The 18,243-nt window shown below is 36.3% G+C and overlaps 1 protein-coding gene across 4 annotated transcripts in view; it reads left to right on the top strand.

Moving 5' to 3' along the window:
- The first annotated feature begins 937 nt into the window (after window positions 1–937).
- Window positions 938–18,243, top strand: part of STYX (serine/threonine/tyrosine interacting protein) — a 39,213-nt gene continuing 21,907 nt past the window's right edge. Inside the window, exons 1-4 of one of the 4 annotated variants that reach the window (XM_059057185.2) lie at window positions 938–1,329; window positions 12,443–12,475; window positions 13,903–13,956; window positions 17,705–17,802. In XM_059057185.2, coding sequence (XP_058913168.1) covers window positions 1,273–1,329; window positions 12,443–12,475; window positions 13,903–13,956; window positions 17,705–17,802 — 242 coding nt within the window. In that variant the 5' untranslated portion in view covers window positions 938–1,272. Of the gene's footprint in view, window positions 1,330–11,044; window positions 11,318–12,442; window positions 12,476–13,902; window positions 13,957–17,704; window positions 17,803–18,243 lie in introns of those variants that run through there. The other 3 variants (XM_059057186.2, XM_067028465.1, XM_067028466.1) reach the window with 3 other exon arrangements.

The raw sequence follows: 18,243 nt of genomic DNA, 5'->3' as shown, positions 1-18,243 counted from the left end.
CATGTGGTCCTTTTTACTTTATCCAATGTAATCTGCAATTCAGTTAATGAATGACTATCTCACTTTTTTACTTTGGTGGTGGTGGTGGTGGTTTTTTTTAAAGAATCAGGTTGGTGTACAAATCTTTAAAGTTTATGTCTGGGTTCTTCCACTTCTAAGCTTGATTTTCCTCATCTGTTTAAAAACAAAAAAGATAACATTATCTCCCTAAACCCAGAGAAAGTATTATATACCCGAACTTTATTAACAATATAGTATTAACTGATTCAAACTCCTTTTAAAAAGATTGAAAGCCATATAGTTTAATAATACGTTGAAGTGTTAATAAGCTTAGAATTAAAGGAAGAGACCTTCAGTATTATGTACAAATTAGTGGGCTATCAATTGTTTCTATTTCTTAGGATTTTTTCTATTTGCCATTTTTTCTTGATATTTTCTAGTTGTCATATTCCCAAGTATTAAAAGTACACCGTTTCGATTTGCTTAAAAGTGATGATGTTTCATTCTCTCTGTGGCATAACGTAATTTTCAGGTGAACTCTTCATTACTCTGGGTAATAACCTCACCAGATTGCGCAGGATTCTGAGGGGAGAAAAAGTTTCCTTTCGTATGCCAGTTTATGGTGGCTAGGATGTATTCCCCGTTCTTACACCAAAGAAGGGATTTGCGTCCAATCCGGAAAGGGCAGAGCTGAGTCGTATTATCCCACTCCCTTTCCCAGGACCGTCCTTCGTGCTTTGCCTCCTACCGCAGTCTCACCTCCTCCACACCCGGTGAGCTCCCGCCGCTGCGCCTCCGGGGGCCCCGCCCCCCCGCGTCTGCGCTCTCGCGAAGGGGTGGGGCGGCGGCGCTCTGACACCTGGCGGCTGCGGGGGGCGGGCCGAAGGCGAGCGTGGGCTGGGATTGGCTGGGGCGGCGCGGGGAGGGCGGGGTGGAAAGAGGGGAGACGGTTGTAGGGCTCGTGTTGGTGCGGGAGCCTGGGCGGCCTTAGGGGCGCGGAGACTCGGCGGGGGAGGGAGGCGGCAGCAGCATGGCGGCCGGGCACGAGCCGCCCAGCCCTCCTCTTCCCGGCTGTCGTCGCCGCCACCGCCGCCGCCGGAGTCGCTGGGACTCTTTAGTCTGCGTGTGTTAGTTGTAAGCCCGCTGCCTCCCCGTCAGTCCTCCGGTCTACCCTCCCTCCTTCATTTCACCGCCACTGCCAGCCCGAGTGTCTGGCCGGCGGGTAACTCCCACTCCCACCCCACCCCACCCACAAGCCCGCGGGCCGGGACCATGGAGGACGTGAAGCTGGAGTTCCCCTCGCTCCCACAGTGCAAAGAAGACGCCGAGGTGAGTCTGTCGGTGACTGCCACGCACAGGCCTCCCCCTGTGGCTCCTCGGCCGAGGGGTGACCCCAGGCCCCAACCGTCGAAGCCTCCGGCTCCCCGGAGTCCTGTTGCCTCTTGAGGGCGTCCCGGGACCCAGGGGCGGAGCCTCGCACTCCGGGGCTGTCAGCCCATACCCCGGTCACTGAGTTCCTCTTTCCCTCCTGAGACTCCGGCGCCGGAGCCGGGTCTGGTCAGCTGAATTCAATGAGATGAGCAAAAGCAGCCCTTTCCCCCCAGGTTCGGCGTCGAGGCCTTAGTTGGAGTAAGGTTCCCCTGTTATTGCCAAAGCAATGCGAGGGTAATGTTTTTAATCTCCTTTTGAGGGGTAATGTTTGGTGTCGTCGATTCACTTGTGGGACACACGGCCCCACGTGTGGAATAGACGTGGGCCCTGAACTTGCTAAGTGTGCCTTCAAAAAGTTTCCCGAAGTAGTTGGTTTGGTTTGGTTTGGTTTGGTTTTTGGTGTTTTTGAGGCAAGCCGTGACCAGCAGAGTAAATGTCACAAAGCTAGCTCGTTCGAATCTGAAAACTTCAATCCAAAACTTTGCCCTTTGGAGGGAAGTTAATATGGGGAATAAAATTCTTTATAACTTGTTCTCCTGATTTCTAATTTGGGGTTCTTTTTACCCCACCTTACTTCTTCCTTCCCTAACGTTTGTACTGAGTTTTTTTTCCATCTATTCCTAGTTTAGAGTACTTTATTGTATTGCAGTATACTAAGTTAGAATTTTTCTGAAGACTCAATTATAACAGGACAATGATATTCAGATATGCTTTAGTAGGATCGAGAAAGAAAGAAATCTAAAATCTCTATTGTTAAGAGATCATTCAGTTTATACCAAATATTCATTCTATTGAATGTCTTCATTTGTGGTTCACGTTTTTTATTGGGGGCGGATCTTTTGCTTGTGATAATAATACTTGAGAATTTCATGTTTTAAGAGTAGACGCTTAAATAGGAAAAAAAGTAGAATTTAGGTTAGGTTAAAAATGAATTTACACTTTTCGCTTTGTTTTATATGGAATAATGTGAATGAGGAGTATGCTTTTATATCCTCAAAATGATTCAGAAATTTCATCACTGGAAGCAACCTTAGAAATAATGTAGAGCATTCCTCTTTTAAGGTGAAGAAATTGTAGCTTACTAAGAATAAATGATATGCCTAGTACAAGACACAAGTGAGGACCTTGGTCTCCTCATTCTTAATTCATTGTCCTTTTTACTACACCTCAATTCTTCCCTGTTCTAATCTTAATAGTTCTAGTTTAAAATGTTTACAGACTTTGTATTTAATCTTTTATTGTGTAAATAATATATCTTATCTTTGCAAAGATTATAAAATCTTACGAGGAATATAGCTTCTTTCTTGTGTTGGACAGAAGTAATGCTTAAACCTAGTACATAATGATATTATCTACTGAAAGCCAGTTCATTCCTTATTTCATAGCACTGGATGTTTGTTATCTCTTGGTTACAAGAGACAAAAGCCAGAGGAGCTTAAGCAAAAAAGAAAAGAAGTAACTAAATCCAGAAAGTTTGGAGTGCAGCTGGTCTAAGGGACTTGACTAGATGGTATTATAATGCATCAGAGCTGCCCCTGCCTTTCATTAGTGCTTGTCTCTACTTTCTGTCAGGGTCTGTTCTTTTTCTTGGGCTTCTGCACAGGTATGGAGTTTGGCCATCAGTTGCTCAAGGGTTATATGCTTACAGCATACACATTGAGGAACAAAAGTGCCTTTCTCTAAGCTTCAGTGTTTAAAATCTAGAAGATTGGCCCAATTTAGGTCATATGCCCATCCTTTGGATCAATCAAGAGAGCCAGGAAGTGATGAATACAGTGAGGGGTCCAGTCTAGGTCAGATACTCACTTTCTGGGATAGGGGAATGAAGCTTATCATTAGTAGCCCTCCCACCAAAACCATAGGAGCATTTCACGAAAGATGGAGGATGCTTTCTGGACAGACAAAACTGTAAATAACTATTAAATAGGGTGTATAGTTACTCATGATAAACTGACTAATAAAACAGAACGTAATTTTCTAATTTCCAGTGAGATACGTAAAGTAGCAAACAGTTTTATATGGTTATGGTGACCAGCCAGCATAGTTCCTTCCACATAGGAAGCACTACCAATCTCAATCCAAATCTTTACAGAGATTTCAGTGAAGGCTCTTAATGATTGTTGTGATCAGGCTATGGTAGCTTGATGATCCTGTCACTTCTATAAAAATATTACTTCCAAGTTTCGTGAAATACTGGTTAGAGCACTCTTTACAAGATAATTGTTAGCAGAAATTTAGCTGTGTTTAGATGGGTTTGCAAAAAGATCATCATTCCTTTAAAACTGCTGTGATTTCCCATTTTTTAAAAAACATCTTTATTGGAGTATGGTTGCTTTACAATGGTGTGTTTCTGCTTTATAACAAAGTGAATCAGCTATACATATACATATATCCACATATCTCCTCCCTCTAGCGTCTCCCTCCCACCCTCCCTATCCCACCCCTCTAGGTGGTCACAGCTGATCTCCCTGTGCTATGCAGCTGCTTCCCACTAGCTATCTGTTTTACATTTGGTAGTGTATATATGTCCATGCCACTCTCTCACTTCCTCCCAGCTTACCCTTCCCCCCTCCCTGTGTCCTCAAGTCCATTGTCCTGCCCTTAGGTTCTTCAGAACCATTGTTTTGAGGATGAAGTTCAAACCCTTAACGTCATCAGCATGGTCCCGTGTGAACTGGTATCACCTGCCTCTCTAATCTCATTATGAGCTACTCTGCCCCTTGCTCCATTCTCTGTGTGCCCTATCCATAGTCGTCATCTCTCAGTTTCTGGAATGCTTCAGTTTTTTCCCCCTCCCTCAGGACCTTTATGTTACTATTTCCCGACCATACTGCCAGCATTCCCTTTGCCCTCTCCTCATTTACTATTTGCTCTTGGGTTAGATCTCACTTGAGGCATCATTTCTTCAGAGAAACTTTCCCTGATTTTGCCAGTTCCTCCTGTCCCCTCTCCCATTCTCCAGACCAGTTCAATCCCCCAGGTTTATAAACCTCTGTAGCACTTGGTACTTTTACTTTTATACCTACCTTTGTAACAGTTATCATACTTATAATTTTGATCAATGTCTGTTTTCCACTATAGCCTAAAAGTTTCATAAGGAGGCTTGGTCACCAATAAATTTCTGTCTTATTTGCCACTGTTTCTTTCATTTAACAGTGTCTGATATATATTATAAGCTTGATGAATGTTTTTTGACTTAATGAAAGAATCTTGATTAGTTTTGATAGTAGAGTCTTACTTGTGGCAAGATTACAGTAGTTTTTTTTTACATGTGAAGAAAAAAAGAGCAGCTTACAGTAACACTTTTTAAGCAAATTAGTTACATAGTTAGGGCTTTTGCTTTTATAATTCAAGAATTAATGTTTTATCTTCTTTTCATATAGAAAGTGAGATATTTATTTCAGCTGCAGTTTGACAACTTAAATGTTACCCTTTCCATTTTCTTTTCTCTTCTGATTCTCTTAGTACAGAAACAAAGATAGGAGTTGCTTAATGTGTCTGACTGAGGATCCCTCTCCTAGCTCCTTTAAGTTTAGAATGGTGCTTTTTTAACCTGACTGTAGAGTAGAATCACCCAAGGAACTTTGAAAATAACCATGCCTGGGCCCCTATTCTGATTTAATTGGTTTAAGATCGAGCTAGATAATTCTAATGGCAGCCAGGTTTTGGAATAACTAATTTAGAAGCATCTTACTTAAACGCCCCTCTGTTTCTCCATATCCCCCCAACCCTCTCATTTTTGAGTAAAAATCTCTTTTGGTCCTTCGGTTTAAGTAAAGCTTGAGTTAGGCATGGGAACTAAAGTAAACAGCTTATTCTGAAGAGGACTATTTTTTTTGGAGGAGAGAAACTGTAATACTACTTTTTCTGTTTTGTGAAGTGTACCAGCTCAGGTATAGTATTCTGATGTTTTGTGGGGTTTTTTCCTGAACTCCCCCAACCTGTATTAAAAAAAAAAATCCTCTTGGTATTTCTAAAAGTTACATGTTTCAACCACCCTAATCCATCTGGTGATAAGAATTAAGTTTTTATAGGTTACAGCCTGTGTCCTTTGATGAATTTATTTATTTGTTTATTGGCCTTTGAACATTTTTATAGCATTTTTTCCTGTCCCCTAAGTGTGATTTTATAGACCATATTACTGCATTTGCTTGAGAAGGAAGAAGAGAGCCTGAAAGGTGTTTTAATATGTGGTACCTTCTATCTCATATTGATTGATGATTGAAGGATGTTCACTTGTCAATTTCTGTCAGAAGCATGGTGTATGTATTTCATAACTAAGGATATTTTAGCTTAGCAGGCTTGCTTTGGTGTGAGAAATATAGTTGGACTGCTTTGCTAATCATCGAAGTTTGGGAAGTTGATTCTACTAATTATCTACAATAGTAATTCAAAATAGATCATTGGCAGTTATAATGGGAGTCTGACCCATTAATACTCCCATCTCTAAATTGATGCATTTTAGGAACTATGGGCAGGTTGAGATTAAGATTGAGTGTGATACACCCAAGACTTGGTTATTAGAGACATGTTCAGACAGATATCTGTCTGGTAGAGCACGACTGTAAGCATGAATGACTTTCAAAATCTTGATGTAGTACACTAAAGGCAGAATTGGTAGGCAAGGCAGGTTTAAGATTTGTTCTGTAGGTAGTAATCAGAGCTAGATAAACAAAGAGGGGTTAAACTCCTGAGATCAGGAGTATTGCCTGTTACAGCAAGTCATGCTCACTAAAGTAGGCTGCATGCTTGTCTGTCCTGTGAATAGGAGTAATTTTTCATTCTCTTCTATACAGGTTGCCTTTTACTCCTGTAATATTTCTTCTATAAATACAGCATACATGTTCTATTGAATAAAACCTTATGAGAAGCTCAAAATTTATATGAATCCTGTTTCACTTAAAAATTTGTGTAAATTTTGCATTCTATTCCATATGTTCATGTTTGTTTTAATGTTTTAAATTGGTGGTCAGTGAAAATACTTTTTTCTCCAGGAAAAAGAAAAACAAAAAACAAAACTTCTGGTAAAATTGATACACCAGAAAGAAGAACATGTTTATTCTGTGGCTTTAAGTGCCATCTGGCATATTGCGTATTATTCCCTGGAATATATGTACACTATTTCCCTATATATGTTCCTCTGTTTTTCTTTTTTCATCACACATAATGTAGAGATTTCATTTTAGGTAAACTCAAAAGTACACATTTCTTTTTTTTTTTTTTCAGTACGCGGGCCTCTCACTGTTGTGGCCTCTCCTGTTGCGGAGCACAGGCTCCAGACGCGCAGGCTCAGTGGCCACGGCTCACGGGCCCAGCCGCTCCACGGCATGTGGGATCTTCCCGGACCGGGGCACAAACCTGTGTCCCCTGCATCGGCAGGCGGACTCTCAACCACTGCGCCACCAGGGAAGCCCTAAAAGTACACATTTCTTTAATCGCCTTCTTCTTTCTCACAGCTCTGACGAGTTTTTTCTGGAAGATAAGGCTGACTGTTAGACTACTAGAGAATCTTTAAAAAAAAAAAAAAAGAAAGAAAGAAAAAGAAAAGAAAAAGAAATAAGATCCATAGAATCTAGTACCATGGATCTCCTCAGTGCTTATTCTCTGGCAGGCCCTGTGCTCAGTGGTTAGTGGTTCTGTGACTAAAATGACAGGAATCTTTGACCTAACTTCTTTAACAGTTTTTCAGTATAAAAACGTTATTACATATTGGTAAGTTAAAAAAGCAGGTAAACATTCAGTCTGTACAGTTTGATTACATTTCCCCCTCTACTGGCTTGTAAATTATATACTTTTTTCTGTTCTATTAATTGCTATAAACTAATCATTATTATTATTTTATGTAGTCAGTATTTGTTTAAATATAACTACATGTTTGCCTTATAGTTCATTCTTACATTGAGAGGCTGTATAGTGTAGTGATTAAGAGAATGGACTCTAGAGTCAGACTACGTGAACCTGAAGTCAGGTTATGTAGGCTCTCTGTACCTAAAATAGAAATGTAAAATAGAGACAGTAGTACCTTTTCTTCAAAAAACATCTTTTAGAAGTTCCTTTAATAAGAGTCTGCTGGTAGTAAACTGTCTTTTGTTTGTTTGTATGCAATTGTCTTTTATTTCACTCTTGTTCTTGAAAGACGATTTTCTCAATATATATTCTAAACTAACAGTTATTTATCTCACCACTTTGTATTATTCCTCTGTCTTCTGCCTTTCCATTCTTGTAGTTGAGAAGTCAGGGTCAGTCAGATTGTCTTTATATGTAATCTGTCTTTTTTGTCTGGATGCTCTCTCTTTTTTAATAGAAATAAAATTTACATAGAGTGTAATGCACAGATATTAAGTGTACAATTCAGTGAGTTTTGTTAAATGTATACACCAGTGTAACTACTGCTTGTATCAAGATGTAGACCATTTCTCCCAACATAGAAAGTTACCTCATATCCATTTCTAGGCAACCCCTACCCCACCCCACATTAGGCAACGAATATGATTTCTATAACCATAGTTTAGTTTTATCTGTTCTTGAACTTCATATAAATTGAATCATGCAAAATGGACTGTTTTGTTTATGGCTTCTTTCACTGAACATAATACGTGTGAAATTCATCTATATTGTGTTTATGGGTAGTTGGTTCTTTTTCATTGCTGAGTACTGTTTCATTGTATGAGTATACCATGGATAGATATTTGGGTTATTTGGAGTTATGATGAATAAAGCTGCTTTGAATATTTTTGTACAAGTCTTTTCGTGGACGTATGTTTTCATTTCTCTTTGGTAAATCTTAGTAGTGGAATTGCTAGATTAATAGGGTAAGTGTATTATTAACATTTCATTTTATACTCAGCAGTGTTTGAAAGTCCCAGTTGCTCCACGTTATTACTAACATTTGGTGTTGTCACTTTTTAACTTTCGTCAATCGTGGGTATGGAATGGTATCTTGTGCTTTGAATTTGAATTTGTTGTTTTAATATAATTTGAATTTCCCTAATGTTGAGCACATTTTCATGTGATATTGGCCATTTAGATATCTTCCATAATGAGATGTCTGTCCACTTCTTTGCCCATTTAAAAAATTATGTTTTCACTTTATTGTTGGTGTGTATTTTTGTATTTTGGATACAAGTCTTTTGTTGGATATATGTATTACAAATGTTTTATTTCAGTCTGTGGCTTGATCTTTCATTTTCTTAACAGTGTATTTCCTTGAGCAAAAGTTTTTAATTTTCATGAAATCGAATTTACTAAATTGTTTTTTCCCTTTGTGCTTAGTACCTTTTGTGCCCTCTTTAAGACATCTTTCCTTTTCCCAAGGTTGCAAAGATATTCTCCTATGTTTTCTTCTAGAAGTTATATCATTTTTGCATTTATGTTTATACACACACACACACACACACACACACACACACACACACACTTTTTTTCGTTCATTCAGCAGTTATTTATTGAGTGCCTACTCTGTGCCAGGTACTGTCATCAAGTGCTGGAAATAGATACAGCAATGAAGACAGATGAGATGTTTGTGTGTGTGTGTGTGCTTGCGTGCATGTGCATGCGCACACACACATGTGTGGTCAGGATCAAGATTCGTTTTATTTTCCAGACATTTATCCAGTTGTTCCAGCACCACTTGTTAATAGACTTTTCTTTCTGCATTGAATTGCCTTGGTATGTCTTTCAGGAAAAGTAATTGACTGCATATATGTAGGTCTTCTGGCCTCTATTCTTTTTGAGTGTTCTATTTGCTTTTAGTCTGGAAAAAGAAATTCTCCTTTCTGGGTTTGCTGTGCTGCTGTTTCACTGTTTACCTGTGCATTTCTTTCCTTTATCCTGCTTGGGATTTACTGGGCCTCCTATTTCTGAGGTATCTTTAACTACTTTTGGAAAATTCTCATTAATATCTGGTATAATATCTCTCCTTTATTTTCTTACCCCTCCTTCTGGAACTTGGATTCTATGGATGTTAGACCATTTAATTGTATCTTATATGTCTATTAACTGCTCATATTTTCCATCTCTGAATTTAGGTCATTTCATTAGTTCTGTTTTCCAGTTCACAGATTCTCTCTCTAATTGTGTCCTTCTGTTTAGCCTATCTGTTGATTTTTCATTTCAGTTGTACTTTTTCAGTTCTACATATTCCTTTTGGCTCCCTTAAAAATTAGTTTCTTAATTTTTGGTCATACTTACGGTACTCTTATTTCTTTAAATGTATTAAATGTGTTGTATTTTTCATTGTTGTAGTTAATATCTGCCGTCTTTGTGGCTGTGATTCAGTTGTATCACTTTTCATGGTGATTTGTTTCCTCTTTTTTTTTTTTAATGAATTTTATATTGCAAGTTCATTGGAACCTATCTGTTTGAATTATTTCTGATCTAGGTTTAGGGTATGTTCCTCCAAAGAGAAAATGCATTTGCTTCTCCCAGAAAGCCATGGACACTATTTACCCAGGACCACTTGACATTAGATTTTCACTTGGCCTCACGAAGATAATTGCATTCTAATGCCAAACCTGAGTGAAGACCAGATTGGTTAGGAGCACCCCACGCCACTGCTACCACCACCACCACCTACTCAGAACCAAAGCTAGGAAAGGCAAGAGAACTCATTTTTATGGGGATGAAGTGAGGCCCTACTTCCTCCACTTTATCTTTCACTGAGGGTGTTGCCCTTTGGGGGTGCCAGCTTTTTGGTCATGATCTGACATTGAGCAGGTCCTAGGCTTTGTCTCATGTGCCATGCCATTTAAAATTAAGGCCATCATGAGGATGTGGAACAACTAGAACTCCCATACATTCCTGGTGGGAGTGTAAATTGCTCTTCTAAAACTTTTGACAGTGTCTAGTAAAGCCAAATATAGGCCTACTCTGTGATTTAGTCATTCCATTGCCACTTGTATATCCAAGAGCAATAAATACATATGTCCACCAAAGAGCATATAAAAGAGTTTTCATTGCACCTTTATTCATAATTGCCAAAACCTGGAAGCTATTTAAATCTCCACCAACAGGAGAATGAGTAAATTGTGGAATATTTATACAATAGTGTACTGCACAGCAGTGAAAAAGAACAAACTACTGACATACACAACAACATGGATGAATCTCACGGACATTAGGTTGAGTGAGATAAACCAGACATAAAATAGTACTGCTGTATGATTCCATTTACATGAAGTTCCAGAACAGACAAAACTAAAATCTGTTGTGATGGAAGTCAGTGGTCACCTCTGAAAACAGGAGATATTGACTGAGAAGAAGAATGAGGGAACTTTCTGGGATGATGGAAATCTTCATCTGAGTGGTGATCATATGGGTATATATGTTTGTAAAAATTGATTGAGCTCTACATTCAGATTTGGGCATTTTAGCACCTCATTAAAAGTTCTTTTATACCTACATTTTAAAAGAACAGAAAGAAATATAAGGCCATGAAAAGACTAGCAGATCTTCTCAGTATGCTCTGTTTCAGTGCTTACTTACTACCCTTGCTGGGTTTGTGCTTTCTTGTGTTTATGAGTGTGTGTCTCTCTGGGGATTTCCCTCACTTCTTAGTTCAGCTATGCATTTAAAGATACTTTAAAAAATATATTTTAACAGTCATTTTTCATAGATGGTTTCTCAGGGTTTATAGTCTGCTTCTACTACATTGCTGAGACCAATTTTCAAGATTAAAAATGAAAAATGTGGGCTTCCCTGGTGGCGCAGTGGTTGAGAGTCTGCCTGCCGATGCAGGGGACACGGGTTCGTACCCCGGTCCAGGAAGATCCCACATGCCGCGGAGCGGCTAGGCCCGTGAGCCATGACCGCTGAGCCTGCGCATCCGGAGCCTGTGCTCAGCAACAGGAGAGGCCACAACAGTGAGAGGCCCGCGTACTGCAAGCAAGTAAGCAGATAAATTAATAAATAAAATTTAAAAAAGAATTTTAATTTAAAAAATTTTTAAAAATGAAAAATGTATTTTGTTTCTTTATTTTTAAAAAAATGCTGACTGTCTTTGTAGGAGTACTATTCTCTCTTTCCATTACAGAGATATAACATTTCTACCTTATATGTTAAAAATACTTTTCTGACTTGGGGACTCTGGATGGAGGGTAAAGGGAATTCCTTGTACTATTTTTTCAACTTTTCTGTAATTCTAAAATTATTTCAAAATAAAAAGTTTTTTTTAACTTTTTGCAGTTTTAACTTTAGAAACCTAATTACTGTTTATAATTCTGAGTTTTAAGCAACCAAGCTAGAAACTTTTGGAATGTAGTCCATTTACAAATGAGGACTATCTGTACTATATTTGATTCTTCATTTCAATTCACTGTAATTGCTTTTTTCTTTTAAAATATTTTCTGTCTTTTGGCATTTTGCATTATTTTCCAACTTCTTTATCTTGGTCTGCATCCCAAGAATGACCTCTGTACTTTGGTGAAGTGTATCTGTAAAAGATCTTGAACTAGACAGAATCTTAAGCCCAAGTGAGGTATGGGAAAGGCTGTTTGATGAGCATCTGGCAGTTTAGATCAGGAATGGCAAATAAATGCCTATCACATTCTGTTCTTCTTTCATCATTGCAGATATTGCTCAATGACCACAGCACTCTTTACTTCTTTGAGTCTTTCTCCACACAGAGTTTTAGCTGTCTACTGCCAGTTGATTAGAGTTGGCACGAATGACGAAAAGTCTGTTTGACATGTCTGATTTAGAGGATCATTTTTGAGAGAAACTTCTGGAATACCTGTCCTTATAATTATTGAGCTATTCCATCCATTATAAAGTAACATAATCATAATTTTGGAAGCCCAGTTATTTAAAGAATTACCTTAATCGTTGTTTCTTGTCACTTAAATTTTTAAGTGTTTGTGAAGCCAATTGAATCTGCTATTTTTATAGAACATTCTATAAGTATAATGTATTTTTTAAAACTCCATACACTTGTATATCACATCTTTAACCTTTAATTGGATGACATTTTTCATAATGTTATTTACTTTTCTTATGTTTTTCTTCCATTTTTAAGGAGTGGACCTACCCTATGAGACGAGAGATGCAGGTATGACAACCTTCTCATTTATTCCAGCCAGCCTGTATTACTGTTACTATCGTTGTTAAATAATTTAACCTAATTTCACAAAGGATTTGAGTCCTGTTGACTCATGATCTATAGGTTCATCACTGAGTATTTTAAATATTAACATATTTAAAGTTAATCGTGGCTCTTAAAAAGATGGGAGATGAAATTTATTTCTTAGAACCATGGACATAGTAATATATGTTTGTGCTTAATGAGTCACTTTGTTTTTCTTCATCTGAAAAATTGGGTACAATATTTGTATTATTTCTGAAAGCAGTTTACTTTCTGTGTTTGTCTAGCTTAGATAAACTCAGGAGAGTTGACTGTAAAGCACATCACCCTTTTGACTTGATTGCTCATCTTTGTGTCTGATTCCCAGTCAACTTTCATAGTGAAGGTCTCCTGAAGATTGAGTTGAATACTCACAGTATGGAATGAATGAATTAGTGATAGCTAACCCACATAGCAGTACTTTTTTTGTTTTGCATTTCAACTTTGCTACTCCCAAGATCAAGCATTGTCTCTCCTTCTCAGGAATCCCTTGACTTCTAAATATCTGTTTCCTTTCTCTCTGTGAAAATTCACTTTTTAAAAATATGTGATTACCCATGGGGCATTTTACTTGGTGCTATGGGGAATGCAAATATGAGGAAAATTTAGTTTCTGCCCACAAGAAGCTATTAGAAGAAATCACACCTATACACAAATAATTCTGATGTCCCATAGAACCGAACTACAAAATTATATTAGTATATAGAGTTTGATATATACTCTGTATACTAAAAACTTTCTATATTGAATTCAAATAGAATTCACACTGAAAGCTTTCTATATTGAATTCACATAGAATAAATTTTAATTCACCATTCAGAAATTATTTATTTAAATTGCTGAAACTCTGTCAGTAGTCAATAGTCTTTTTTTTAAGCTTTGCAATAATACTTTACATAGATAAAAATTGTAATTATTTTATCTTGTACTACTTTTGATTTGACTGAATAAGGTTTTGTGTAATTCCAAAGGGATGATTTTCTTTATACCTATTTTATTTCTATACTATAGCAGAGAATAGAAGTAAAATTAGGGGTGTTTTAGTAATCTAAAAGACAACAATACAATATAGTTATTCTACTCAAATTGCTTATAAAAAGCACTATGGAAGTTCAAATACCTGACTTTTCAAAACTACATTTCAACTTTAAATGTGTCATTTGATGATATAAAGCACATCTGCATTTCTCTTCCCAATCATTTGCTCAGTGTGGCTAGAAGATACTCCCTAAATAACAAGCTTTTTAGCAAATTATTATAACAACTATGAAAACACTCAGCTAATCCACTCATATGGTACATCTTTTGTATAGATTTAAATTGCTGATGGTAAATAGCTCAATTTTTTTTCCTAGGAAATTTTGCCTGGATTGTTTTTAGGCCCATATTCTTCTGCCATGAAAAGCAAGGTAAGAACTTTAGATTAGATTCATCAAGAGACGTTATTAACCAACTATTTGGAGTAAATTTTTTTAGTAGAAAGTGTTTTATTTGAGGAAGGGTGCACCGATATTGCATATTAACAGTAGTTGTCTCTCTGGAGCACCTACTTTCCAACTTTTACTGGACCAGTGATTCTCATGTTTAACCACAAATCACAAACGAGTTTTTGTATTTTTTTTCCTCATGAAATCCATGTATTTAAAAGACTTACCAAAAACTGACCTTTAATAATTTATTTACCCTCTAAGATATTAGACATCTGTAATTGCTAATCATAGTTTCTGAAAAATATGAGATACAATTAAATCCCAAAATAAGGTTATTTAACATTTTAGTTAAAGGGTAAGAGAGTGTGCGTGCACAGGTGTATACGAATGCACTCATACACACCCACATATTTTAATTGAAGTGATTCAAATCTTCTGTTCTTCCAGACTTTAGAGGTCTGGATGTTCCAGGTGGTAAAGTATTGTACTGTATATCTAGATGTCCTATATAGTTAACCTGAAATGTATTTCTTCAGTTACATAGTTAAAAGGGTAGAGCTCATTCAAATATATGTAACAGTGTTATTGTCACTTCTAGAGGATTCAGCCCTATGAATTATGACAGTGCTAATTCTCTTTGAATTATAATGTGAAACATTATATCACAAATGTTTTCCCTAATAACCTGCCTATTTAGAAGTCAGTGTTCTTGTGTATACTTACCTGCAGTAGGTTTTATAAAAACTGTAGAATTTAAAGCTTTTATGAAATAATTTGATGTATTTACGAATTTTAGGTGATTGGGAGTTTTTTAAAGTTTATGGCATTCCTTTTGGTACTGGAAGGCTTTTTGACTGTTGAGGACTATCTAAGAGTAACCCTAGTCATTTTGATAGCCTACAGCTAAGTTGGAAAGGTGGGACGTTGATAAAAAAATATCTATGTAAAGAAATACTAAGGAAAGAATATGGTAGATAACTATAGAATTAACTGTGACTTACTTTGTAAAACCAAAGTTATGCCCAAATAATGTAATATTCACAAATACTGGCCTTCGGGATGATTTTAGACTATTTGCTTTTTGTATTCTCATCGCACTTTATAAATATACCTGTTATATACTCTTTCTCACATTAATTTATAAGTGTTTGTTTACAGATCTATCGTCTCAGAATCTCTTCCCTCTAATTTCACCATAGTCTCATTGGACTGAAGAAAAGATTCTATGGCAAAATTTGATTATTTCCCACCATGAGTCATTATAGTACAGCCCATATTTCTTTTCATTTCATCATCCAAAAAATAACAAAAGAATAACGGAGATAAAGAAACCTTAGGGAATAAACTCCTATTCTAACAAACTCACTTAGTTTAACCTATCTTTTATTACATTCAAATACAGTTTTAATAAAAGGGACATATTTAGGCTCTTTGTAAGTAGTGAACCATTTCTTTTTCTAAAATTTTTCTGTTGTTTGTAGGTATGAGATAAGGTCATAATTTGCTTTGTATAAATGAAAGTCTGTTGAAAAGTAAAAACTATTTTGTGTGATATTACTTTTGGGTTCTATCTTAAGGTTTGTTATTCACTTGGTAATCTACTGTGCCTTCCAGGCTTGTTAAAACATGTTTTTATCCCTAATTTTATATATGTCTTCTTGTAGTTTCCCACATTAATAGAGTAGATATGAAAATGTCACATATCATAGATCAATCATAACAAAGGAATGAATATTGAATTTACTTTGGAGTTTCCATAAATGTGAATATGGAACATTGATTTATTATTTTTTTAAGATTTGTTTTTTGATGTGGACCTTTTTTTTTTTTGAGTTTTTATTGAATTTGTTACAGTATTGCTTCTTTTTTTAATGTTTTTTGGCTTTCTGGCCACAAGGCATGTGGGATCTTAGCTCCCCGACCGGGGATTGAACCTGCACCCCCTGCATTGGAAGGTGAAGTCTTAACCATTGGACCACCAGGGAAGTCCCCATTGATTCATTGTTAATCTTAACAAATGCTTACCTCCTTTCCCCTGTCTCAGGATGTACTCAGGAAATACAAAGATAATTTAACTCTAATCTATGCCAGACATAGGAAACCTACCTGCAAAAATTAACATTTAAAAACCACATTTTCTTAGCTTAGGCTGCTGTAATAAATACCATAGACTGGATGGCTTCAACAACCGACATTTATTTCTCACAGTTCTGGAGGCCGGGAAGTTTGAGATAAGAGTGCCAGCATGGTTAGGTTTTGGTGAGGGCCCCCTTCATGGTTTGCTGCCTTCTTGCTGTATCTTCACATGGCAGAGACGAAACTCTGATGTCTCTTCCTTTTCTTATAAGGGCACTAATTCCATCATGGGTGCTCCACCCACATGGCCTCATCTATATCTAATTACCTCCCAAAGGCCCCACCAACTAATACTGTTACTTCGGAAGTTAGGGCTTCAACATAGGAATTTTAGGGAGACACAAACATTCAGTCTATAACAAATATAAATTATTCTTTGACTTCTTTCATGAATTATTAGTATTGCTGTTCTGGACTGTTTATTACAGAAAGGGAATTAAATATATAGGATTATAAACTGAAAATAGAAAACTCAAGGTTATTAATTCTGATTCTTCATGATTTGTTCATTCATTTCTTGAACATATAATTATTGAACAAGTTCTATGTTCCAGGCACTGTTTTATGCATACTTAGAATGAATCAGTGAACAAAGTCCTTATTCTCATGGAATTTATATTCTAACTATTAAAATAACATGTCACCTGTAAATTTCACTGAAACCTATAGTCACTTGCAAATAAAACTTTATTTGATAGTTCTTAGAGTTGTCATGTTAAATTGTTTTAAATGTAGAGCCCAAAAGCACCACAGAATATAATATCCTTTGGAGTTGCCAGTTTTAACTTTAGGAGAATTTTTAAAACCATAAAAGGTTAATTAGTTTTTGTGAATTGTATAACTTAATTCTGGCTTATAGTAGAAAAAGTATACTGGGAGAGGCAGGGAGTAGTCTAGAGATCAGTGATGTTGAACAACTGTTTATGTCATAGTAGTCTTCTCTAAAAAATAAAATTGTAGTCAATATATGTAACTGCCATTTACTGAAAACTCTTGCTGTGTGTCCCAGGCAGTATGCCAAACATATTTTCTTATATAATTCTCACAACCCCTCAAGTGAATAGGTAGGATTTTCCTTATTTTCATGTGAGAAAATTGAGCCACAGTGCTCAGGTCATTAGCAGGGCTGAGATCTAGAGCTTGGGCTCTCATGACTCAAAAGCCCATGCCTTTAACCACTATATGGTATTATAAATAAATAATAAAGAGTATTTAAATGTAAATTATAAATAAGTAATAAAGTATATTACACATGATACAAAGGTCAAAGTGTACAATAAGGTATATAATGAAGGTGTAGTATTGTTTCCCAAATAAATTATCTTTAAGGTCATATCAAGCTCTAAAATTATAGATATAAAATAATCCTGTTAGCCTTTTGAGGACATGTAGTGTATTAACCTTGAATCATTGAAATATTTTGCTGATCACTTCAGGTATGTTATTATGAAATTAGCTTTGATCCCCTGTACTTAAAGCTCAGATGTGGCTACATTAGTTCTAAAGTTGAGTCCTGTGTATTTTCAAATATCTGTTTTACAATAAGGTGATGTTTTGTATTTTAAACTATTTCTCTCCCTTTTTTTTATAGCTACCTATACTACAGAAACATGGAATAACTCATATAATATGTATAAGACAAAATATTGAAGCAAACTTTATTAAACCCAACTTTCAACAATTATTTAGGTAAGAATTGTTGCTATAATTTATAAAAATGTTAAGGGTAGCAAACATGTAATGTTTTTATTTCAAGTTGATTTTATTGTATTGGATTTTTCTCCTGTGTGTGTGTATATATATATATATATATATATATATATATATATATATATATGTTTTATAAAGATGGGTCATACAGTACATCATTTAAAGAATAAACTTCCTTTAAAATATTTTTTAAAAGTAATTCATGCACAGAATGTGGAATTCTAAATGTTCAAAAACATGTATACTGAAAAGTAGGTTTCCCTATTCCTGTCCCCTAGATGCTCAGTTCTCCTCCCTGCAGGTATCCGTTGTTTTTGAGTATGTTTCCAGAGGTATGTTACATATATAAACATATTCTTACAGATCAAGTTAGCCTTTTTAAAAAATTATGTATTTTGGAGATTGCTTCATATTATTTCT

Source organism: Kogia breviceps, chromosome 3 (genome assembly GCF_026419965.1).
Source record: "Kogia breviceps isolate mKogBre1 chromosome 3, mKogBre1 haplotype 1, whole genome shotgun sequence".
In the NCBI taxonomy this organism is placed as follows: Eukaryota; Metazoa; Chordata; class Mammalia; order Artiodactyla; family Physeteridae; genus Kogia; species Kogia breviceps.
This window is presented reverse-complemented; position numbering and strand designations above follow the sequence as displayed.